Source organism: Tympanuchus pallidicinctus, unplaced genomic scaffold (assembly GCF_026119805.1).
Source record: "Tympanuchus pallidicinctus isolate F22 unplaced genomic scaffold, pur_lepc_1.0 scaffold8, whole genome shotgun sequence".
Classification (NCBI taxonomy): domain Eukaryota; kingdom Metazoa; phylum Chordata; class Aves; order Galliformes; family Phasianidae; genus Tympanuchus; species Tympanuchus pallidicinctus.
The window spans coordinates 33,879,405-33,905,241 of NW_026294802.1; the positions used below are offsets into that span (position 1 = coordinate 33,879,405).

At 37.2% G+C, this 25,837-nt stretch overlaps 1 protein-coding gene across 4 annotated transcripts in view; it reads right to left on the bottom strand.

Annotated features, from left to right (window-relative positions):
* The window catches only part of TMEM117 (transmembrane protein 117), a 192,172-nt gene that overhangs the window by 106,995 nt on the left and 59,340 nt on the right, over positions 1-25,837 (bottom strand). For 3 of the 4 annotated variants that reach the window (XM_052668712.1, XM_052668710.1, XM_052668713.1), the window contains one exon: positions 3,880-3,979. In XM_052668712.1, coding sequence (XP_052524672.1) covers positions 3,880-3,957 — 78 coding nt within the window. In that variant the 5' untranslated portion in view covers positions 3,958-3,979. Of the gene's footprint in view, positions 1-3,879; positions 3,980-14,762; positions 14,985-25,837 lie in introns of all 4 variants that reach the window. The other variant, XM_052668711.1, reaches the window with a different exon arrangement.

Genomic DNA, 25,837 nt, shown 5'->3' on the forward strand with positions numbered 1-25,837 from the left:
ACCTAAGAGATCCAAAAGACTGTGCTACATGGAAGAGAGGTTATATGTCCAAAGGTTGATTGTGTCTAAAATACACATATTCACAATATTGGTCTTTAACCACAAGAAGATACATTTGTGTTTTCAGGGTGATACTACCATTTTCAAGCTCTGCCTCTGCCCCTTTCATTATATTTAAGAATATACAAAACAAAGTATTCCCACATTAATTTTTGTTCAATTGCAAAACCATGTCCAGCTGATTATACAAAAGAGTTTTAAGAGAAAATGTATAAAAATAAGGGCAAATACACATAAGGTTTAAGAAATAGGAATTTAGCTCTCTATCTTTCAGTGAGAAGCCACATGAAGGCAGCCCCAAACTGTTCAGCACATTCACAGCACATTCAAAGTCCTGAGCTGGGACTTTGTTTTTCATACAAACAGCAATTTCAGGGCCACTCAGCATCATCTGAATATTTCTTTAAAGGCAGTAGGGAACACTGAGGCTGTGAAAGGAGTGCTAAGTGAAATGGCTGGCTCCGTAACTATCAGGGATGGGGATATTTCAGAATGGGATTACTGAATGAGGTCAACAAAGCACATTTATAAAAGAGATGTGGCTGAAACAGCCTAACTCAATGTTTTAAAGCCTTTTAAAATCACATATCAAAGGCTTCTATAGAAATCCAACAGTCAGAGCTTTAGGAAAGGTCCTTATGTTGATAAATAACTGGTTAAAATACAGGAAAGAGAAGGTAAGCAGGTCAGCCAGATAGCTCTTGCAATGGACAGAGGTCATTAGTGGAGTTCCACAGGGATTGGTGCAAAGGATGCAGTTCTTCATCATACTCTTAAGTATCCTTGTGAAACGAGTGAGCTGTGAGATGAGAAAGCTTTATAATGATATTAAGTTATTCAAGTAATAAGGATGATGACTGTGCTGACCATAAAGAACTGAGAAAAGTCCTTACGGAAGGAAGTCCCTAGCAAATAAAATGGCTGATGAAGTATTTTGTAGATAAACGTAAAGTAATTCACAAGGGCAAAAGAATTCTAGCTTTACATTAAGATACCATGGGCCTCATTGGACCATCATAGCCCAGGAGCAAGATTTTGAGGTTATGAGAGATAGCTCATCTACAGAGAGCAAATCATAACCACCAGCACTAAGATGGAAATATTGCCTTAGTGCTACTCATTGCCCATATGCTCTGGGTGTACCCTGCAAACTTTTTTACTCTGTAAATTTTGAGTGCACTTTACCAATGGAGGTCTTCATCAACGTGCATGCTGTCCACTCTCCAGTGCTACTAATACCTCTACACTTGCCCATGTACATTCTTTTGATGTTCTGAGATATAGCTGCCCTTTAAGACTGTATGTTCCATAGACTGATTCATACACTTTGCACTGCAGAAGTAATCTCATTGTTCTCTTTTTCTCTGAGTATCTGAACATCTGAGATCAAAAATTTGAAGAGGTTTCAGACAATCTTTGCATATGAAAAGCATGAGGGGTTTGACACACCAGTCAAAAGCACTGTTGCTGATGGAAGCGTGGATTGTAGCTCTATATAGAAGCATTCACATTAGCACCATGTAACATGGCATTTCTCTCAAAATTAAAATGACTTAAACTGAATGTCACTTTTCAAAGGCTGTTAGAATACGTCTTCCCTCCAAATCCAATTTTGATTTCAATTTACATTCAGACAATTCTAATAAAAGACACAGGGAATAAAGTCTACAAATACTTCAAAAATTTCTTTGGCAATGGGGAACTTGGGAGAATGACAGAGGGAAAGGGAAGCAAATACTAAATGTCAGCAAAGTAAGGCAGTAATGTCAGGAGTGATGACAGTCTATATCATATGTCATTGAGAAAATGTGAATTTGCAGTGCCAGGAATTGTGACTTTTTTGAAAATTCATCCTCATTTATACTGCATTCTGTTACCGCTTTGTAGATAAGGAAGATAGTAATGACAATGAAGGAACATACAAAATAAGTGATGCGCAACTCAACTGCTCACCACCCACCAACTGATGCCCAGCCAGTTCCTGAGCAGTGGCTACAACCAACCTCCCCAAACTGCCTCAGCAATCTTTCCTAGTCTACTCCAATAGAATCTCATCTGGTACAATCCAATTTTACCTCTATCGCTGAAAAGACCTGGGAGAGCATTGAGCACACAGAAAGGGATCATTGCCACACGTAATACCTTTTTTTTTGGGGGGGTGGGGGGGAGGGTTGGGGAGCAAATGAGAAAAGAGAGACTGAAAAACTGGAATGCAGTGTGAATTGTACATAACGTGCTGTCAGAACTCTAATACACATATGTCCTTCTCAATTCAGTTTAGCTTATGCATCATCAGGGGTCAAGCTGAAAGCTTTCAGAAATAGCCATGAATTTTATTACTGATTCTCCAGAAATCCACATTAATAGTCAATATCAGTCTCAGCATGTGTTGACTCCTTTTTGTAAGCTCGTATGTATAAATGATTTGTTCTGTACTTGATTTTTGTAGCTACCATTTCACAAAGCATAGCTTGTCTCAGACAAACTACTGACACATCTAAACAATATGCTGAAAAAATCATTCATGCTTTTTTTCCCGTCTGTTATACAGTATGTTCAAAATATGTGGAAGATACATGACAAACTGACATAAGCTCAGATTCCCTTCTCAGACTATTCCCGCAGTTTTGTAGAGCATACTCTTAAGAGTCTTACAGTGATTCTTATTTGAAACTACTTCTATAGTGATTTTTCCTAACACATACCACAGCCTAAAATACCACTTTCTACACGCTGTGCTGAGATACTTTCCTACCGCGCTCATGTGATACGTGATAAGCATTCACAACTGGGTAATGTTGCCTGTTTTAATGAATCTCCCTAGAATTATGTTGATCATTTTGAATAGAAAAACTGAGGTAGCAGTGAATCATTAGGGAAAAGTTATTAATTTAATTAATAAAACAAATTATGCAAGCTTGAAAATCATGGTCTTCTTACTTCAGTATAAACAAATGTAGTGTCTTTAGTGACTAATGCAACAGTCAACAATTGTTAAAACTCTAATCTACAGTTATTGGAAAAATATAATCTTACTAAAAAAAAAAGAAAAAAAAACTAACAAGAATTCACTTTTTACCGCTTTGTGTTTAAGAAATGCTTTTCCTGAATAACAAGAACACATTTGGATTTGCTTCATTTTAGTTCCCAGCTGACATTTTCTGGTTCTCTTTCACTAAGGAGCTATGTGGGTAGCCCCCATTTCAGGAGATAACTTTTTTAACAATTATAATTCAAGAGAAAAGCAGACTCACAAACACATCTAATTTTTTGCAAAAACTTATTCTTCTAACCTTTAAAGTAGAGACAAATTTAATCTGATAGATTCGCGTCAAACGGAGGCTACTTTCAAATTCCGGGATGTAAACGGCTTGCTTGCTTTCCCTTATTTCCATCATTCTTTATCACATCATTCAGTCATTTTTTCTTCTTTTTAATCCTTTTAATTAGACTTGTTTATTTTAAGGTATTACTCTCTGTTTTACCAGATAGCAAGTCATTATGTTATTTCACAGCAAAACAGGGCCACCAGGATGTTTTTACTTAAGCCCTTGCTGTCCTTAGAAAAAATCCCACTCATAACAGAAGGAACAAAGTGGTGCTGTAGCTCCTGAAACACTCTCTGACTTCCAGCTAACTTAAATATCCTGCCATTAGGCTTCTTTACCTATGTTTGCCTTTGTTTCCTATTTCCCTGAGTTGAACATTTGAATACTCCAAGAAGCTGAGTTTTAGTCCTTATCCTTTCCTCTCTTCCCTAAAACTAAGAAATTTACTCCACCTCTTTTCTCTTTTAAAATGTAATATTGTATTTCTTACCATCCATGCTGTGACAAAATCTCCCATCCAAGTCCCAACTGCAGCTACCTTCATAAAATTTTCATTCCTGATGCCCATGAAGTCTGTTATAATGTATGCACTGTGGAAAAAAGAACACAGATTGTAAGCTACACACGTTTGCTTAATGTAGTTATAAAGAATTTGCTTTAGCGACAAAATTTATGATTACTGTGAAAGATTTCCCATTTCCTGCATAATCACTTTTTCTGCTAGATCTGAACCTTGACACAGTACTGAACTAGGATGGGTCAATTTCAATTAGAAATGGAAATGTGATTTTACAGCCCACATCTCTTCTGAAGGTGTTAAAATACTGACAGGTAAAGGCTTTAGGATTATGTAAAGCTTCTGGAAAAAAACAATTTTACACTTTTTACCTCTTCCCCTGTACAAATGGCATTGCAACATTCTCAGTATTGGTAACTTTGCAAAATCTTGTTGAAGAAAAATGAAAATCTTTAATGTCTCTTCAAAGAGATAATTGAGTCACCTGACTTTCAACTCCACCAGCTACACAATCATATTTTTTTTAACACAGTAGTGGAAGCATTAGAGAATTTCAGTGAAAAGCAGTGACTTTTTGACGTATACAATGTCTTTCCATAGATATATTTTATTTAAATCCAAAAGAAGTATTTCTATTCTGTTTAAATAAAAACCTTGCACAATAAATTGACCTCAACACCCAAGTTCATTATAGCAAGAGGGTAAAGCTACTTGGAGGAGTAAAAGCTCTTTGGGAGAACGCGCAGTTTTGAATATGGTCATATTCTTTGCTCAAATGCTTTTATAGTGTTTAGGAAGACATGACTGCCCTCAGGAACTAAAACACTGAATAATGAAACTGTTTTCAAGATGCCTGGAAACGCTGCCTATATAATGCTGTGCACAACAACCCAGTTGCATGTAGCAGCTTCTACAATCATTGTGTTATTCAAACCTTATCGTTACTATATACCCAAGAATGTAATTTAGGATCTAGTGGACCATATCTGAGCAACTGGACCAGTGCAAGCTTGATCCCACTTGTTGGGGCAGTCATATTAAAATCTAGATTTTTGATTGAGATACTGGGTCTTGATCACACAAATTAATGCACAGCACTGTGCTGCTACTTAGATACGAGTTGTTAAGTTGCAGAGTAGAAATACTGATGTCAATGAATGGTTTCATATAAAATGGCATACTCTAATGGCTCTTTTGATTAAATACATTTGGTGACTTTTCAGATAACATGTTACTAAAAAAAAATCTCACTTTTTTAATGAGATGAACAGCATATAAATGCTGGCTTACATTTTCTCTGGAGTGGGGGAAAAATAGAGACAGTTTTTCCAAGCTATTTTTAATTATTTTTCATGTAGTTAATAGGATCATTCATGCTGTAAATGTGCTGCATTGCAAATAAGGATTCCGGAACACAAGATCAGCTATACTGGGTCAGTGTAAAGTTTCTCTGCTCCAACATCCTTTCTCCAAGAGAGGGAAATAACAAATTCCTAGAGAAGACCGTAAGAACACACAAGAATACATCTTCCAGTTGCAGAGAGATGGGGAGAGTATAACTGTAAAACATTTAAAATTCCCTTTTTCCCTGCATTTTCAGTATGACAGCTTTGTAATATTTTGTAAAGGTGAACAATAATTAAGTATGCATTGCTTAAGGACATATCTCATTAACAAAAAACATACAGTATGAACATCAGTTGTAAGGACTGGCCTCACAAAGCAAGCTTTTTGTGTAAAACACGTGCAAAAAAACCCCATGGTTCTCACCTTTTTTTATTCCCATTACTCATATGCATTGAAATATGCATTATACATGACTACAGGTGTACAGAAACCAGCCGAACATTTACACAGCACTCCTGAAAAACAGCCACTTAGCTAACTCCTACAGCCCCACTGCTCATTGTGAGGAGCACTGGCAGGCTGATGTATGCACGATGGCTTATCTAAAAAGGCTGAGAGGCAAATAATCAGCGTGTATAGGTATTAACAAGTGGAAGTAATACCACACTGGACATAAACAATTTTTTTTAATGGAAATGGAAATTTTCCATGTAGTCACTTGTTTTCAAGAATGTAGTAACTCAAGCCTTAGAATAACATCAGGTAAGTGGTAGACAATAATCAAATGCATTGAAAGGCTTTGGAAGCATCAGATCATCCTCACAGCCATTTCTGAAATATGAAACTTGAACATCTGAAACATGGAAGCATCCAAAATGCATAGTATAAATTGTGCACCATATTCTATAACTAATCAATGTCTATGCTAAGTCTGCAAATTGAGTGAGCTTCATTTGGAGCAAAATAATGTTATTTTAAAGAAACCCATAATAGCATAATCTCTGCAAGATTCAAGTGCATTTACTGATTAAAATAAAATTACAACCTTTTATGGAATGCAGCAAATATTTTTAGGACCGTCATTAGCTTGTTAGAAATAGTAACAAAATACACTTCTATTTTATGAAATATTAGCATAACATCCCATTCTCTGCAGTATTATTTTAGCCTCAAAATACAAAGTTCACTTTTCAAAAAAAAAAAATAAAATAAATGTTTTTTTGGTGGATCAAAATGAAAAAAGCGTCTAGTTTTAATTTTCAAGTTTTAATTCAAATACAGATGAGAGTAGCTGACATTTTTAAAAGGTCATGTGTGCCTGATGATGTCACCAGGTTACATATTTTCACCTGCAACAGAAGTAATAGTACTACATCTATTGTGGAAAAATCTGCACAGTTTTCCGGCTTTAGCTTGTAGTTAAAGCAGTTTTCTGTAGCTGGTTACTGTCATTTCACAGCTAAGACCCTTGTCTGCACCTTGTAGGATGGTTAATGGCCATTGGGTGATTGGGTTTCAGCTAGCTTTCCATGGTCAGTTTGATTTTTATATAGTTTGTCAGAAAGCTTCTGTTTGCTTTGCCATACTTAAATTCTGTAGCAAGGCACATTCATATTGCATGAGCAGCACAACCTAAGAAAACACTAACAGGAAAAACGCTGCGGTTAAAGTTCATAACAAAGTAAAAAGCTCCTCAGAAGCAGAGAGGATATCTGTAAATAATTGTTTAGAAGCCCATATTTATGAATACTGTATATAAAGGACAATGTTTCAACTGATACTTGGAACAAACCTACTACTAATTACTGATGTACAAGCCACTGTGATGCTAACAACATTGTTACACTGAAACAGGATCCTAAGCCTGGGATTTAGCTTGAATTTAGACACATCAGTGTAAACCAGGGATCCATACACACAGTGGAGTCCTAATCAGAAAAGTAAATGGAGATTAGAGCATGATTTATCAGTAACCTACTGTAGATGTGCTAGGTGAAGGATATGCTTACCTTGTTACTGCAGGATAGTTAGCATGTCAAAACAGTATGTTCATATACCAAAAGCTTTTGTTAAACCTAGGTGACTAAATCATTCCAAGAACTGTGACATACTCTATACTCCATTCTCCAGTTGATAATCCAAAGGGATCTATATCACCTGTAAATCCTGTGACACAGCTGACAACCCAGACACTTCTGAACTGAACCCTATATCCCCATGGACTGCAATGAGAGCACTGACACTGATGGGAGGTTAGGGCTGCCTAGGTGCAGGGATTGAATGCCATTTTAGGGACCTTTGTGCAGTCAGCTTTTTACACAGCACCTAGGGCACAGGGCTGGCATATAGCACATGGCACGTTCTGTACAGTTACAATAACTGCGTGCATAGTGTGGTAGCTTGAGATGCTTCCAAGAGGGGAATGGGCATAGATGTCTTTTATCTCGAGCCATAGTAAGTCTGTATATGTTCAGCAGTCTAATACATGATTTTCTAAAGGCAGCTTTCTTATCTGGCAGTCCCACTAAACAGCTGATTATCTATTGAATTCATCTTGGTGCACCCGACAAAGTGAAGTGCCTTGACAATGGCCAACAAGGGACAGCACAGAAGTTCACAGTTTGCAAAGATGCATGTGCTTTGACATATCTCCACAAGCTGCCGTTATTCTTGATTTCACAGAGCTAAAGAGTAACAGAATAATTGAAAACATACACAAAAGACTGAAGACACAGCTCCTAATCCATATTTGGCCCTCTAAAATAACAGAATGGCAAATGAGAATAATGTAGCTCAGCTGAAAAGATATTCCTCTGTTGCTAGAAGCTGGAGTTGCAAGAAAGAAGGTGCACAGAGACTAGACCTACGTTTTATAGGCCAACATGCCATAAGGAAAATGGCTTTAAAGCGTAGCTACTTGCCCATAGTACAGACAACCACATGGCCACTAGCCCTTCTGAGTGCACTGAACCAGTTACCTTGCTTGACAGAGTGTCAGAGAGTTAACAGCTGCATGAGGCTCAGCAGGGTAATCTCCTAACACAACAAAACCAGCATTCAATAACAGCGTGGCCACTGCAGAGCTCCCTGGAGACAGATTCATGGCCCAGTGCAAGATACCTGAGACTAATGAACTGATGCTGAATACTGCTTGTTGGTAACTTGTTTACAAATTATTATTATTATTATTATTATTTTATTATTATTTTAAATCAGGCAACAGAACTGTGATTCCGAAAACCTCTGCTCATCAGCCCATAGGCCCAGGGGGGATGCCTTACTTTCTCTGCAAACTTAGGTTTTAAGGTTCCCAAGCCATTTAAAGCTCTGCTGCTGGGCATGTAGAGGAGTTTCTCTTTACGGGAATAAGCAATTTGGCTTCCTGCTCACATCCTGTATTGATTGATATCCATAAAGTAGTTATTCCTCTACTTGGGTTGCCTGCAGAGCTCCATCTGTGAAGTGTTTTGCAAACCTGCCTTAATAGGCAAGGCCCACTGAAAAAAAGCAGCAATCACACTTCTGTCTGTAAATGTAGGAGAGCACGTATCTAAATTAAACGGTAGGGAGCATATGAGAGCCAGTCACTGTTCCAGGGCACACTTGTTCAATCCCTCCCCACATCACAGGAGTACATCTCACTGTCAGACATAGTAAGAAAAGATGAAGACAAGATTCTAGTAGGAGACTGGTTCTGCACATGTGATGTTCTTTCAGGAGCATAACAAATACGTATTTCAATTTCTTTACATTTCTTTACATACAGGCAACAGAAGCTATACATCCTGTGCTCCAGTTGTTGGACTCAAGAGTGATGCATCCTTTCCTAACTTTCATAAATAAGAAGCAGCTCACTTTTCTCCATTTTTAGAGAAATGAAATGGATTCCACAGATTAGGACAGGATTCTGGATAAGATAAAAACTACAATGTAATTAAAATGCTTAATGTAAGTTGAGATTGAATTTAAAATGTTACAGCCTTTATATAGCTCCTTTACAGATTGGAGTTTCTCGCTCATGGTATGAGGTGTTACATGTTCTCTGCCAACAAACTTGAAGCCCAGAAGAGTATGGACTTCTCTTTACAGGTCAGATGATTATAGTAGTTTTCTCAGGCTGTCTCCATAATCAATGGATTTGACAGCAATTCAGAGCAGGAATTTAATCTAGAAGGTTTTCACTTACAGCATCCACGAGGTCGAACACCCTGCTTCCAAAGGATTTGCAAGATGTTCCTTATAATAGCAGGGGAAACCTTTCTCCACCAGAGAAAGAAAGAGTTTGCACCTCTACTGGGAAAATCCTAAAGACTCAAAAACCAAAAAGCGTTGAGGACCTCCACTATGGCAAGAACACAGCCTACCCTTCAGCTAAAGGTAATCTTTGTGAGTGTTCGCACATACTCCTAGGGATGTGAAAAGGCAGATTTCTTGTCTTCTACATGAGAAGTGTTCCCCATCTATTTTAAGTGCTTCAATGCAGTATTCTCTACTACCCTGAGAGGCTCCACTACAAGTAGTCCCTACAGATGAGACAGTCTGAGTAAAAGCATAAAAGATGCTTAACAGAAGAGTTTGACGAATTTTTTGACTGTTCAAATATATTATATCCATGTCTTTTTCAAATTTTCATTATTCCTGTGTATTGAGTATCACTACTTCATCTCACAATGGAGAGTATTGTTTAGCAAGTGGCATTTAAAAAAAGAACAGTTACTAAAATTTGAGAATATCTTTAACATAAACTAAGGAATACAACAGGTAATGTGTTTGAGAATTTTAAGTTAAATTAGTAATATAGAATGAGATGCAGTAAAACATAGTATTTTAAGGGAAAAAGAAAAGTTCCTTTTTTTTTTTTTAATATACTAAACAAGATATCTGCAAGTCTTTGAATCACACTGCACTGCCTGAACTCCTCAGATGGGATATAGCTTACACATACCTGTTCCCAGAGTCAACATTTTAGTAGAGCTAGAAAGGGGGAAGGGGAGATGTACAGCAAAGTTTTCAGAACCGGCAATTGCAAGAAGAAAAATAAAAAGATTCACTTAATAAAAAGAAGAAAAAAAAAAAAGACTGCCAAAGTACAAACAAGATTTATTACATGCAACTTTTTGACTCTGACATAACTATACTCACAAAGTAGTTTGATAACATTTAATACTTCAGTGAATTGCAGTGAAAACTTTATTTTCAGGAAGCTGCACTAATATCATGCAACTAAATGACAAGGGGTCAAAGGACTGTCTCTTCAGCATGGACCAGAGGACTCTTAGGGTTTCCCTGAACGCTAAAAGGCACTGCAGGAATCTCTACATCCATGACTAGGATGAGACAAGGTGCTTCACTACAGTAAAAGCTGGGTCAGTGTTTGCTTTTAAAAGCAACCTCTTGGATCACAGAATCATAAAATGGCCTGGGTTGAAAAGGACCTCAAAGATCATCTATTTTCAACCCCTCTGCTATGTGCAGGTTGCCAACCACCAGACCAGGCTGCCCAGAGCCACATCCAGCCTGGCCTTGAATGCCTCCAGGGATGGGGATCTACAACCTCCTTCGGCAACCTGTTCCAGTGTGTCACCACCTCTGTGTGAAAAACTTCCTCCTTGGATGGAGTTTCAGTTTGAGAATTTGAAGTACAGTTGAATGCAACCTACATACGGATACCCATTTGTAAAGCAGTGGAGATGTGACATATGGCTCACCCTACAATTTGAACCAAACTTACATAAACATGTGGTGAAGGAATGTAACTGCTGCAAAATAGGCTACAAATACCCTTTTTTTTTCCTTTTTTCTTTTTTTTTTTCCTGCAATACATCAGTACAGTACAGTAAGTTTTCATTTTGACATTTTTGTTTCCAGAGTTTTGCTGCAGAGACATCAGAGTATCTGAAGCAGCACAGACATAGGCTGGAAGGCTATTTCTCTGACACGTAGACTTTAAACAGCAATTTCAAATCCCAGTCACATTACATTTTCTATAAGATCTAAGGATATTTGATTTGGCTTGTATGCTTGTAGTGCCACTGCTACCAGCACATGTCCCTTTTGTCAAAGTTATGAGGAAAAAAAATGGTCAGAAGAACTTTAATGTTGTTATAAAATGGCAGGTCATATTTTCCTTCAAATGACACTTCTAATACACCAGGAAAACATATTTGAGAAATCTCAAAATAACAGGTTGTTTTCAAAATGCAAAACTGTCTAGTTCTAAAATTAAAAAAAAAATTCAAACCAAACATCAAGATTAAAGTTATTTAGATTCAGGTTTGTTTGTTTTGTTTTATTTTTTTTTCTATGAACATTTCAGCTTTCTTTCTAAACTTATATATCATAAACACTTTCAAGATTTTAATATATTTTGCTGGTTCAGGACAGAAAATCATTTTGATTTTCCAAAATTCTTGTGATACTGAAAAAAAACATTTTATGTCCACACTACTTTGGAATGGCATTTCTTATGAGAGATTCTTCTTTCAGCAAAATGTATTTCTACCTCAAACTACAACACAAAATAAGGCCTGATATAGCTTCAGAGGATTCAGAGATTACAGATAGGAAAACACTTGACCTTCAGTAAAAGTCAGGGTAAATTGAGGCTTACCTATATCTGCAGCAAAATATTTCTCAGTTTTCTATTTTCCTTTTAATAATTCTTTTTTCACAAGAAACTTCTCATGTTAACAGATGAATCAGACAATAAAAGTTTTAAGTCTGCATTGAAAATAGCCTGTGTAGGACTTGTAATGATTATCTTAAATTATCTGAACAACTCTAGCATCATGTATCATGATCATTGCAACCATGAATAATACTTCAGAAGCGTAAAGGCTGTAGAACTAGCAATTCAACCAACATAACATCTTTAAGTATTTCTTCGAATTTTTCTCTACAAAGACAAGTAATATTTTAAAATTAATAAAGCAGGATGAAGACCAGGAGGTGATAAAATCCATGACTGAAAGGATGGATGGCATGGACATTGCAGAAATGCTTTAAAAAAGGAATGGCATGTAATAGCTGCAGTGGAACTTGTGGGTTGTTGACTGAATTAGAACAAGAGAGATTGGACTGAATAAAATTTTGGAAAGGAGATGAAGATTTCTCAAGCAGCTATTAGCATTTTAGAAGATACATCAAATAAGTAATTAGTAATAATTTATAAGGCACTTAAATCATAGAAAAATATAGGCTAGAATGAAAATCAAAGGACGATCTTGTTCAGCTCCTCCCACTAAAGGAATAACTTAGATCAGATTGCTCAAGGCCTTATTTTCATAAATTATTTAAAGATAGTTTATTTTAAGTAACATTTATTTAAACTTATTTACTTAAACCTATTTATCAAAAACAAGGCTTACTCGTGTATCCAAATGAAATTTTAAAGGGCACTAGGGAGAAGGTGCTCTTCACAATTGACTGCTCTGGACTTATAGTTCAGAAGGTCTCTTTTTATTATGGGAAGATCTCACCCATATAGCACAGTGCTAAAGCAGACAAGAGTTTGGCGCAGACATTCTTTTAAAACAGCCAAGATTTTTTTCTCCCTGTCCTTTCACTTGAGTTCAATAAAATAAAGCATACGCAACTATACATCATCTCAAACAGTTTGGAGAAGGAAGACAGCATTTCATCTTTTTCTTCACGTCATTATATAGTTTAGCAGTTGTTAAATGAGATTAATGTAAAACTTTTATGTTAGTATAAACAATATGAAAGTTCACCATACACATAGGCATAGTATGCAGAATGTGGGTAATTTTTTAATATGTATATATATGATAATGGTGAAGTAAACTGAAAACACAGGTCCTCTAGGAGACAGAATTTATGTCTTCTATATAAGCAAGGCCTATGAAGTGGAACAGAGGTTCTTGGAAAATCTTACTAGGAACAGATGTTTGTCTCTGCTCAGTTGATTATTTCACGGACACGAATGGCTCTTACACCTGCACCATGGGTGCTGGGATCCCTTGGTTCACCAAGTTACTAAACACTGAATTTGACAATGACCACAGAGTGACAATCAATCAGCCAAAACCAAAGAAAATGAAATGCTACAGGGGAAGTAAAATGTTTAAAAAAAAAAAAAAAAAAAAAAAAAAAAGGAAGAAGTGTAGGTGAAATATGAAACTGGATTGACAAATTTGATGGAAGATGACAAGATGTGCATATGTAGAAACTAATAGACACACTTCAGATACAAAATATTTGAAAAGGACTATTCGTGAAATGGAAGAATGGAACTGGCAGTGTCCCAGTCCTCAAAAGAACACTTTTTAGAAAAGTGTTTAGATTCAGCTGCATTGTGCAACTTCTCATGTGAAGAGTTAATATCCAGAATCTCAGCACTGCAGAGAAAGTTTCACTGTGTGATAAAAGAGAGAGATTCATTGTTCTCTGAAAAGCACTCAACTAAAATCTTCATTTCAAAAAAAAATGAATAACTCCGTGCTTTCTACAATGTTATTTTAGTGCATCTAGCTGCTTACCAATGCTTTGTGTAGATAAAGGAGAGTAAAACTACAATTTGTTCAAGGAATTGAAATAATGCATTCAAGAAATAGAAAGAATATGCCATCTTGGAACCATTATGCTATGGCAAAGATAAATATGCAGGGTCTTATGAAGACCAAAAATGGTATTAGCATGTCAGCCTTACTAGGCTTCTCAAAGAACCACGTAGGAAAAAAGTAATTCAGACTGAAAAAGTGACTTTATTCATATGGAAGACAGATATTGCCATTTGATCCAGCCAAAAATGCGCTCTAAATAACAACTTTCTGAAGCATTTTCTTTGTAAATATTTTGTTCTAAAATATTGTCCAAGTTCTACAATCTGTACGCACAGTATTTTGTACCTAAATCAAAATGAATAGGAACCTCTCACGTGATAAAAAGTTATTCCTTAAAGTTGCTTACAGGTGCAAAAGAACAGGAAATATCTTTCTGTTATGTATGACTGGTTTCATAACTGTTGAAGATGATTGCTGTATATCAGTGCAATCCATAATATCCGACTGAGACACAGAAACTTATTTCTTAACAATTCCAACAATCTGCCATGTTCACAGATACTTCTGAGAAGCAATGGGAGCAAAAAATGTAATAACTCAGAAGTTGGTCTGAGGATTTGGTTGACTTGTCTCATAACATAATAAGAGCAGCAGATTGCAGAGCAGATGGAAAAGAACTAGACTTCAAGCAATATACAAATTAACAAATTAAGGACATTGCTTCTTTACTGTATTACTCAAAATCGGTGCATAAAGAACAACTGGGTCTACAGCCAGTCAGCTGACAAGTGCTGGCATATAATTATAGCAGAGGATTCTATATGGAAAATGAAGGGAAGACAACAGCCTATTCCACTTGTCTGACAAAGCAAACACTTGTATTGAAACTACTACACCATCATCTGAAGTATACTGACCATACAGATCATATCAGCCAAAGGAGTTCAACACTGGACCTGTTATGAAGTTGCTCTAAGTTGTACTTACTGTTATATTCTTTTGTCTTTATGTTACTCAGTATTTAAACAAAACTATCACTGTGAAACACAGGAGACAAATTGCCAGAAATTGCACATTTGATCCTCAAATCAGCTAACTCTATTGCATACTTCACAATACAGTCTTCTTCTAATAACTTGATAATTATATTCATGACAATTGCAGTAACCTAATGAGAAATCTCATTAGCAGGACAATGCAGACGTTCAGCTAAAAACAAACAAACAAACAAAAACTAATAAATATTTATCTCATAACATTTAAATAACCTTTTCTCATCTCCTTTTGAAGGTTGTTCTATCAGTAGTCTGCCACATTTATGGACTGAACTTCCATTTCTTTACTGTAATTGAAAATAAAATCCTCTGCCAGATAAGAGAAAAAAAGAATGCACTGTGACCCTGTCCCTTTGGATTTACTGATTGTACAGGTACACTTTGCATTACACTGAATCATCCCTTTAATTTCCTCTAAGGTTACATCCAAGGGCTGGCAATAGATCTGCCTCTTGCAGGAATCCAGTTCCACTGTTTCACAATCAGTTTTCACATTTCCTATTATACCAGAGAGTGGTCAGCTGCCAGAACTTAAAGCTGATGACATTTTACTCTTACACAGACTGGAATTTAGCTGCTCTATAGGTGATTTAAAAAAAAAAAAAAACACCAAAGAGATAAACAACAGTGCAAAAGACTGAACTTCAGATATTTTCTTATTTCTGTATTTGTTGTGAAAATATATAATAATTTAGGTTGGTAGGAACCTCTGGAGATCACCTCATCCAAATTCCTGCTCTTGGCAGGGACAGCCTGTAGTGTAGTCCCACTTATTATTAACAACACAGTTATATTAATATCTACTACCTGTTAGATGTTGCTTGCATAACCCTGACAGATCAGCTAGAGTGAATGTTGGGAGAAAGGACCTGGGGTCCTGGCAGACACTGAGTTCAACACGAAACCAGCAATGTACTCTGTGGAACCAGCCTCCTAAACTCTATCAGGGAAAGCACTACCAGCATGTTGCTGGAAACGATCCTTCCCCCTGCGTTAGTGAGAATCATCTGGAGTGCTGGGTAAATTGCTGGCCTCCCCAGACTAGAGAGACGTGGACATACCAGAGCAAGTCCAGCAAATGGCCAGAAAGACAGCTAAGGAACTGGAACATAGCAAAAGAGGATGAAAGAGCTGGGATTATATTAGAAAGGTTTAGCCTCTGTAAGAAAGGGTAACCCTTTGGATCTTATCAGTAAGATGGGAAGAGTGTAGAGCCAGACTCTTCAACAACATCCTATTTCTGCATAAGAGACAATGGGAATAAATCAAAGTACAGAAAATTCCACTGAAACATAAGGAAAAAAATTTCACTGTGAAGGTGGATGAACATGGGAACAGAGTGCTCATAGGAGTTACAGAACCTCCAATCACAGATATTTCAAAACCCCACTGGGCACAACCTTGAACAATCGTAGCGAGCCTAGCTCTGAACAGGGAGACTGGACTAGAGGTACCCAGAGATTCTAACTTCAAATATGGCATGACCCATAGCCACGTGAGTGACTCAGGTAATCACTAGGTTACACTTTCCATTTAGTAGTTTTATGAGTGTAAAGATAAAAACATCTCTGCTTCCTTTTGCAGATTGGATGGCCCATCACAGAAAGACTGACAGTAGCAGACATTCCAAAAGGAACACGTATTCCATGATCAACTTATTTCAATACTTTAAACACATTTCAATTGATCAGATTTGGAAAGACGAAAATTTTGAAATGAAAAATCAATCTTTTTTCTCATTGCCAGAAATGTCCCAATTTGCTTAGATGTGCTAGTGACAAAATTCCAAATTGTGCATTCAGATTTTGAAAATTTCAGATGAGCTACAGTAATCATGTTGCTACATATGGAAAAAAAATTTTCAAATTAAAAATAAGCATTAGTGGGTTTTGAACTAAAAAGCCTACAAAGACTTCTTGTTAAACAAGAAATTACTAATGGAATGACTAAGAAAGAGCCATGCATTTGGAGAAATAAGCAAGTATCTTTATTGCGCTGTCCTTGGACTCCAGCTGGACTGCTGAAATAGAGTGATTAAGGCAATGGCAAAAAATCAGTTGCTTAAAAATACAAGACTTAAGTGTTATTCATCATACAGTCAGGAAACAGCTTTTTAGACTCAAATTTCTTACAAGCAGACCTTCCAGACATGACAGAAACCAAGAAGAGCAGAACGGGTTTCTTCTATAAAACGCTTCAGCTCTTAATGGGGTGTGGGTATGATACTCTTCTCATTTCTTTTCCAACATACTGTTTCACCCAGTGTCCTTTCTCACCAGTTACAAGCTTGACTGTCTCTGGCACAGATTCCTATCCATACTGTAAGTAGTACAGCACACTACAGCAGCACGTACTGTGCTGCCTTGTTGCTTTCCTACAGCTATTTTGTATAACACAACCCATATGGCTTTTTCCAGACAGAGAAGTCAAGAGTTTGGAAAAACTGCAGCCTTGGAGAGGTTGGAAGGGATCTCAAGAGATTCTCAAGTCCCATTCCTCTGCTAAAGCAGGCTTCCTACAATAGGTCACACGAGAAGGCATCCATGTGGGTCATGAATATCTCCATAGAAGGAGACTCAACAACCTCTCTGGGCAATCTGTTCCAGCACCCCATCATCCTTACCATAAAGAAGTTCTTATGCATGTTTGTCTGGAACTTCCTATGTTCAAGTTTTAGGGCCATTGCTCCTTGTCCTATCACTACACACACCAAGAAGATCTTGGCCTCATCCATTTGCCTCCCACCTCCCTTTAGATATTTACAAACATTAATCAGATCTCCCCTCATTCTTCTTCCCCCCAGGCTGAACAGACTCAATTTATTTCTTATAAGAGTGTCTTCCTTATAAGGGTGGCACTCCAGGCTCTTTATCACCTTTGCAGCCCTCCAATGGACTGCTTCTATGAGATCCCTGTCTTTTTTGAACTGGGGAGCCCAGAACTGGACACTATGCTGGTAGTATGCCTTCAGTCCACAAGAGCAACAGTGTAACCAACTTGAGTTTCCTGGGCATTTTGTATTCCTTTTCTTATTTTCCCTTTTTCTTCCCCTTCCCCCAACACAGTCCTAACAGACTGCTTATCATTACAAGCTTCTCTGCGTAAGTCCCTTAGGTAAGATTTGGTTATCAGCACTTCCATTTGTCTTAAAATGCTGTGTGACTACCATGAGGCAAAACTGAAACCTCAGATGTAAATTTTTAAGACATAGAGCTTTTTACCTGTAAAATAAATATTCATTAATCTTCAGGCATGTAGCCATGGATGGTCTAGATTTTTTATATGGGCTTTTCAGAGTTTTTGGTCATGTAGCTTTTTAATTGCTAACATATTTAGCTCTTTTTTTTTCTTTCTTTTTTTTTTTATATCTGCTAATCATAAGGAAGAAATCTTTTTCCAATGAAGCCAGTGATTCCATAATTATTTTTAGCAGGGATGACATTAAATTAGGTAGCGAGTGGCAATATTTCATCTAGTCACAACAGAGATGATTGTTCTTTGAGTCAATGTGGAACTCAAAATGGTTTTGCCAGACAGGCAAAACAGAAACAGTTATGCTTTGGCTGAACTTTCTCTTCAGAAATTTGTTTTCATTAAAAAATGCCATGTTTCCCTTACAAAAGTGAAGTGGCAAAACTATCTCCCCATTATAGAAAAGGAAATGATTTACTTCAAAACAATGAAGACAGAAGAGATTGGTTTTAGCATAAGGCTACATTGATATATTTCTCTAAAAGCTGAATGGACTGTAGGCATCCATAGTGTTTTAAATTCTTCCAAGACAGGAAGTTGTTATCTTGATACCATCAACATCATCAGTTTGGAACAAATATTAGCTTCCCATATTCTCAGATGTCTCCCAGGACAAAGAAAGGCTAGAAAGTAGAACAACCCCTGTGTTAGTAGGAACATTTTTCTTTCCACAGAAATAGTTTGGAATAAATTCCCAAAGATGAGAAAAGGACATAATACAAAATAATATATTGATAGGCTAGGTTTGGAATGCTAACGCTCAGCATTTTCACTGTTGCAAGATAAAGACATTCATTTATTACTAATTCTTTAATATCCTATTTTTTCTGAGACAATTTCAAATAGTTACACATATCATGAATAAAATACATACAAAATATAAAGTAAGAGTAGGGAATATATTCAAAATACTTTGTCCTGAACCTCTGGCCAAGGTTGCAAAGCAAAAAAATCTGAACTGATACAGAAAGCATCAGCAATAAAAAAAAGGTAATGAAAAAGTTTGTCATTCATCTATCTACTCCTGAGCAACAAGAGGCATTACAGAAAGCTCTATCACTAAAAGAAACTTTTGCCACAACAAAGGCTTTCATTTTTAGCAGGTAATTAATCTACAAATTGACGCCTGCAATTGTAGAAATAAATTTATTTTTAAGGTGGGTCAAGAGAGTAAGTGACTACTATTTACTTGAGTTAAAGTCATGAAATGCTAACGCGGCAAGCACCAAAAAGAAGTGATATTAAAAGAAAGAAAATCTTACACATTTGTAATTTCAGACTTTGTGTGGCCTCTGGTCTCGTTCATCAGTCTTTGCTTAATGGAGTGAAACTACTCATAGCTGTTAAGGTTTGTAGCTGGAGAAGAAGGAATGGCCATTCATCTTGAGCTTTGTAGTATGATTTTATGGCTCTGATTACTGCTTCCTCAAAGATGCAACTTACATATTTTTGCCCATATCTTTATGCTGTTCATTCAAAGTGAATTTCATTCACATCTCAATTTTTCAATTATTTGTATACAACATTTTAACTAGAATATTTCATTTTCAATTAAAAATAACATGACGATCATAGTAATAAGTTGTGAAATCACAGGTTTAAACGTCATAAATTATAAAATACAATAATCCAGTCTTATCTACATAATCTAGGTCTGACTATACATGAGGTTAGGCAAGTCTTTTAGAAAGTCTCAATTTTAATACTTTAACCATACACACAGAAAATGAACACAAATTTTCTGATGGTTGCTTAATCTCATAATGAAATGCCTGCATTTTATTTCTACTCTGAATAGAATCTGTCTAGATTCTGTGTTAAGATACTGTGTCTTCTAACACCACGCCAAACTAAACACTCTGTGCTATTACCAGAAGTCTTATTTTCCATCTCCATATCTGAAGTCTCTCTTCAAGCTTCTCCTGGAGTATTCCTGCATAAAACAAGTCTCAGACCACAAAGCTTGTGCTTCTACTTTGAGTCATTCTCAAGGATTTTTTTTCCCCCCCCACTCATGAGTTTTCACATGGAATCTCTAAGATACTATATTTACGCCCCCTTACTCCAGCTAAGTAATGCCTTCTTGCATATCAAGTTCTAATACTAGCTCATCTGGTCATCATTTTAAAAAATCATGTGAAATTGACTATCATAACTAACACTACACTTGCCATTCACAAAATAAAAGCTAGCATTGTTTTACCAGTAGTGAAGCAGTAGGAGTATTTTGCTGGTATAAGCAGTCATTTTCAAATGAGCTGGTTCTGCTGAAACCATCTACATGTTTTTTCAGTTACAGTGCATACACCCATACAAGCACTTACTTCTTTACCTCTTTACTAGAGGTAGACAGCATCACTGCTTTCAATGCTTTGACTTCTTCCTTTGTAGGTGTGCAGGTTCTATAAAGAAGCATGGTTGAAATCTGCTATTTATTATCTTGTCTCCCGAAATCTAATTCTTTACTTCTGAACTTTTTAAGAGTAACTAGTAATATAAAGAAGCATCCCACTGTAACTTAAATAAAAATCTGTGCTAAAGTTGGGTTTGCAAAATTATAACAAAAAATAGGCAGTTGCACTTCTGAATATTTACCCAAGTGATTGCCCCTTGTGCCCCTCCTGACTTATTTTTGACAGCCTTTAATGATGTTGACTATAGATATATTGAACTTGCTTCCTTTCACAATTCTAAATATTAAATTCCATTAAAAAATAAAAATGCATATATATAGATATACAGACACGGAAATGATGTACCTTGGCATGAAGGCATTTTAATTCACTCCTGGTTAATATAATCTAGACGGGTTTTTGCCATAACATTCTTCACAGAAATGCTGTTATGTACCAAAACGAATATTTCTCAATGAAAACACAAGTTTGCTAAAGCCAGTCTTGCACAGAAATCACACAGTTCCTGTGCTCTTAGAACTGCAACAACCAAGATTCTCTGAAAGACTGAGTAACAGTAACTCCACCAGTTACGACTTCACAGCAACAATGCTGAAAATGGTTTGGGCAATCTGTTATTGAACAACTGCATTACACTGCCATAAAATAAGTGCAAAATATCAATATGTTATTCATCAACTTTTTCCAACAGGATTTCATTAATGAAATTGCAAGGCATCATGCAACTAATCTATCAGGCTTCCCTAAAATAACCTGCTTGACGAGATTAGGGATTTCTGTGTATAAGCAATAAGAAAGCTTGTATCTCACATTCACACCAGCCTTGAAATGGGTCCCATTGGGAAGCATTTATTGTCAAACAGTTAATAGTCAATAATTCTAGATGCTCAGATTAGTAGCTTCAAATAAATATAATCAAAGAAATAAGTTCAAAGCTTAAAATGCTTTTTTAGAACAATCAATTTAAAGGACTCAGTGATGCAGTTAAGAACAAGTATTTGGACAAAATGATGCAAATGGGTTTAATGACATACGTTGAAGTGCAAGAAGCAGCATGTAAAGCATTAGACACACAAGTGGCCCCTAGATTCATACAGCTGCCAGAGAACAGGAGAACATAAGTTTTTTACTAGTAATGATGTACTAAAGTAACCTTCTGATTTTGGAAATAAGTTTTGCTGCATGCTGGCTGCTTTGGTGTAGTACAGCAGAACAGTTACCTTCACATACATTAATGTTTCTGAAGTTAGAGAACATGCACTTAAACTAAGCATAGACTCATAGAATCACAAGGTTGGAAAGGACCTACAAGATCATCTAGTCCAACTGTCCTCCCATTACCACTGCTACCACAAGCACTAAACCACATCTCGCAGCTCCTCATCCAGACACCTCCTGAACACTGCCAGGGATGGCGACTCCACCACCTCCCTGGGCAGCCATTCCAGTGCCTGACCACTCTCCAAGAGAAAAACTTGTTCATCATATCTAACTTAAATCTGCTCTGATACAACTTGGGGCCATTTCCCCAGGTCCTGTTTGTTGCCCGGGAGAAGAGGCCAAACCCCTTTCTTCTTCACAATCATCCAGCCACTCACTGGATGGGCTACAACGTTGCATGGGGTTGTTGTGGCCAAAGTGCAGAACCCAACACTTGGCCTTGTTGAACCTCATCCCATTCACCTCAGCCCAGTGGTCCAGCCTGCCTAAATCCCTCTATAGGGCCTCCCTGCCCTCATGCAGATCAACACCACCTCCCAGCTTGGTGTCATAGAATATTGCTATGGAGCTCGCTGAGCCAGAGCATCCTGGAAAAATGAAGTTCTTTGGAAACTACATAACATAGTTCTGAGGAGAGTGATCTTGTATCAGTTTCTACACAGCAGCTGGTTCTCAGCTGGTTTAGATGATGCAGTGTTTTCAACTTGCTCATGGCAAAACTGAATAAAAACAAAATGGAATACACAAGCAACCTGAAAGACTTTAAGATAGGACTACTATAAAGCTACAAGCATTGCAGGCCTAGTTCTCTACTTTTTGTGTAGTGCACACAGCACTTCCCATGAAATAATGTGACCAAAGAAAGCAGTATATATTTATTTGCTTTGACAGATGACTGAACTGCAATCAGGAAACTGGATAACTCCTGACACAAATAATTAAACAATAAAGGTAAGACAAAGTTGCAAAATGTAATCATGTTAGGAACATACTGAATCAGAACTAATCTGCAGTTAGATGTAATTAATTATAACGAGGTAGAATATAGCATCACATATTCATCTCAGGATTTCCTTATGGAGATTCACTTGGAGGGAAAAAAAAAAAAAAAAAAAAGAGAGAGAAACAAAAGTTCCAACTACCAGATCAGAAATGCAGCTAATGAAAGCAGCATGACTCCTCACATTCACAAATTTAAGCAAGTCATGGTCTCGCCACAGCTGGTACTCCTTCAAGTGGATTCTTTACATTTTCAGGGTCATATGGCCTCCAAATAACCAGCAAAGCCAATTCAAACAAAAGGGTAAGGATAAATATATGCTTCTAAATACACAGGTCTAATTGTAAAAGCTTTCACCACATCCGTCAGATTCCAAACCTTCTGAATCTCACCAAGTTAAAAAAAATAAAATAAAATTGTAGAACTCAGAAAATCAGTGCATGTAAGTTTATCACAAGTTTTCAGCAACTCCTTTCAGAATGAATTCATTAAGTAAACTACTAACAGTATGCAAGAGATCAGTGTGAACAAGTTCCTGGTTTGATTCATTGCTAACACGGAGATGTTAAATACATTGTTAGGTACGGCTGCAGTTCCATTTGAAATTACCAGTTTCAAATAGAATCCCAGAATCACAGAATTGTAGGGGTTGGAAGGGACCTCCAGAGATCATCGAGTCCAACCCCCCTGCCAAAGCAGGTTCCCTACAGCAGGTCGCACAGGTCGGCATCCAGGCAGGTCTTGAACATCTCCAGAGAAGGAGACTCCACCACCTCCCTGGGCAGCCTGTTCCAGTGCTCCGTCACCTCACTGTAAAGAAGTTCTTGCGCACATTTGTGCGGAACTTCCTATGCTGCAGTTTCCGGCCATTTCCCCTTGTCCTGTCTCCACTCACCACTGAAAACAGTCTGGCCTCGCCATTCTGCCCCCCACTCCTCAGATATTTATAGACCTGGATCAAGTCCCCTCTCAGTCTTCTTTTCTCAAGGCTGAACGGACCCAGTTCACTCAGCCTTTCTTCATAGGAGAGATGCTCCAGGCCCTTCACCATCTCTGTGGCCCTCCGCTGGACTCTTTCCAAGAGATCCCTGTCTTTTTTGTACTGGGAGCCCAGAACTGGACGCAATACTCCAGATGAGGTCTTACAAGGGCAGAGTAGAGGGGGAGGATCACCTCCTTCGACCTGCTGGCCACGCTCTTTTTAATGCACCTCAGTAAGCCATTGGCCCTCTTGGCCACAAGGGCACACTGCTGGCTCATGGCCAACCTGTCATCCACCAGGACACCCAGGTCCCTCTCCGCAGGGCTCCCCTCCAGCAGGTCATCCCCCAACCTGTACTGGTGCATGGAATTATTCCTCCCCAGATGCAAGACTCTACACTTGCTTTTGTTAAACCTCATCCGGTTTTTCTTTTTTCCCAGCTCTCCAGCCTATCCAGGTCTTGCTGAATAGCAACACAGCCTTCAGGTGTGTCAGCCAAGAAACTGCACATTATTCACTGATACACAAATATACTTTCCATTTATTAATTGAAGTATGGCCACATGTTAGTTTTACCAGTCAAAATTAAGACCAAAAAGAAGATTATTAATAACATATCTATAGTTCTGGAACTCTGCACAACATGCTGCAGCACAGAGTGCTGTAACTAGGTGTGAGCTGTTACTGGATTGCACTAATGAACTAACCCTGCCCTTCAACATTTAACTAATTTCATTAAGATAGATTAATGCTTGTGATTATGCAGAAACAAAATAGAATAAGAATCTCAGACTGAGACAGATGGTCATAGCAGTGCATACTACCTGGCTGTTAGATTATATACAGAATGATTTCACCAAAATCTAGCATTAGCATATAACAGAAGGCTCAAACAATACTTCAAATTGATTAAAAAAATAAATAAATAAATGAAAAATCTACTAATTTGTGCCTACTGCCCATTTCATTTTCTCCCCATCAGCTAATTACTTAAGGGTGTGAGTAACTTGTGATAATTCCTTATGATTCAGAACTAAGCATGTGTATTTTTGACAGACCTAAAAAGAGCAGATACTTTACTGCATTTTCATTCCTCTTATTTTTATAGGACATTATAGTGATTTTCACTATAAACAAATTTCTGTCCAGTATTAATATTTAAGCATAGGGGAAATTGATTCCCTTACTCACATTTCCTCTCTGACTCGCTTTCTCCACTTCTAATTTACTTGCTTAGTTCTGTCCACCCACTCTCCTGGTTTTCTATTATTTCTCCTTATGCCTACGCTCATGTTGTCTGTATAGATTGTGGATTACAGCACTAGAGTGTGAATCAGGAGATGCTGACACTGCAGATGTGCCCGGCTGAGGTGGAAATAATTCTGTTAAGAATAAATATCCCAGATAAAGACCAAGGAGCCACCTGGAGCTGACAAGAGATAAATAAGATTATGCTGCAGGAATTACTTACCTTGCTCAAAATGCCAAAACCAGAAGGGCTGACATTCCCACTTACATCTCAAGGTTACAAACATGAACAGAAATAATTTACTTTTATTCCTATTAGACAGATATTTCTCCTCACTAAACCACTGAACAGAGCTTAGCAATTTAACAGATGGCATTTCAAATGAATCTTAAAGCTACAGAAAAAACATGAAAGAAGTTTGTTCCATGGAAACTAGCACAAAGGTGCAGTTTTAATCCAACTCTACATCAGAATATGACAAATTATTATTATTTTTTTAAGCCAGCACAGTTCAGATCATTGCTTACATTTCTGTCAATTCTAAATTCACTCTGATGACACAAAATAATTTATGTTTGAGAAAATATATTTTAAAATTTCCAATAAATGGCTGCTCTTGGTTGCTCTATCCAAAGAGAAAGAACAAAATCAAACTTAACATCAAATGTAACTGGGCACTTGGGAACACTTCAGAAAAGGTAAACCAAAGATCTTTCCCACAATTTTATTTACATAAATGTCTATGTGTAGAGCTGCTGACAGTAGAAAGCTTCATAAAGAATAAAATACCGACATGCCTCATAAGCAACTGTGTTAATGAACTGTTTGCAGGCTTGCAGCAGGTTAAGAATATTAAGCCTTTGCTCCTGCTGAGTACAGAAGGTACTTG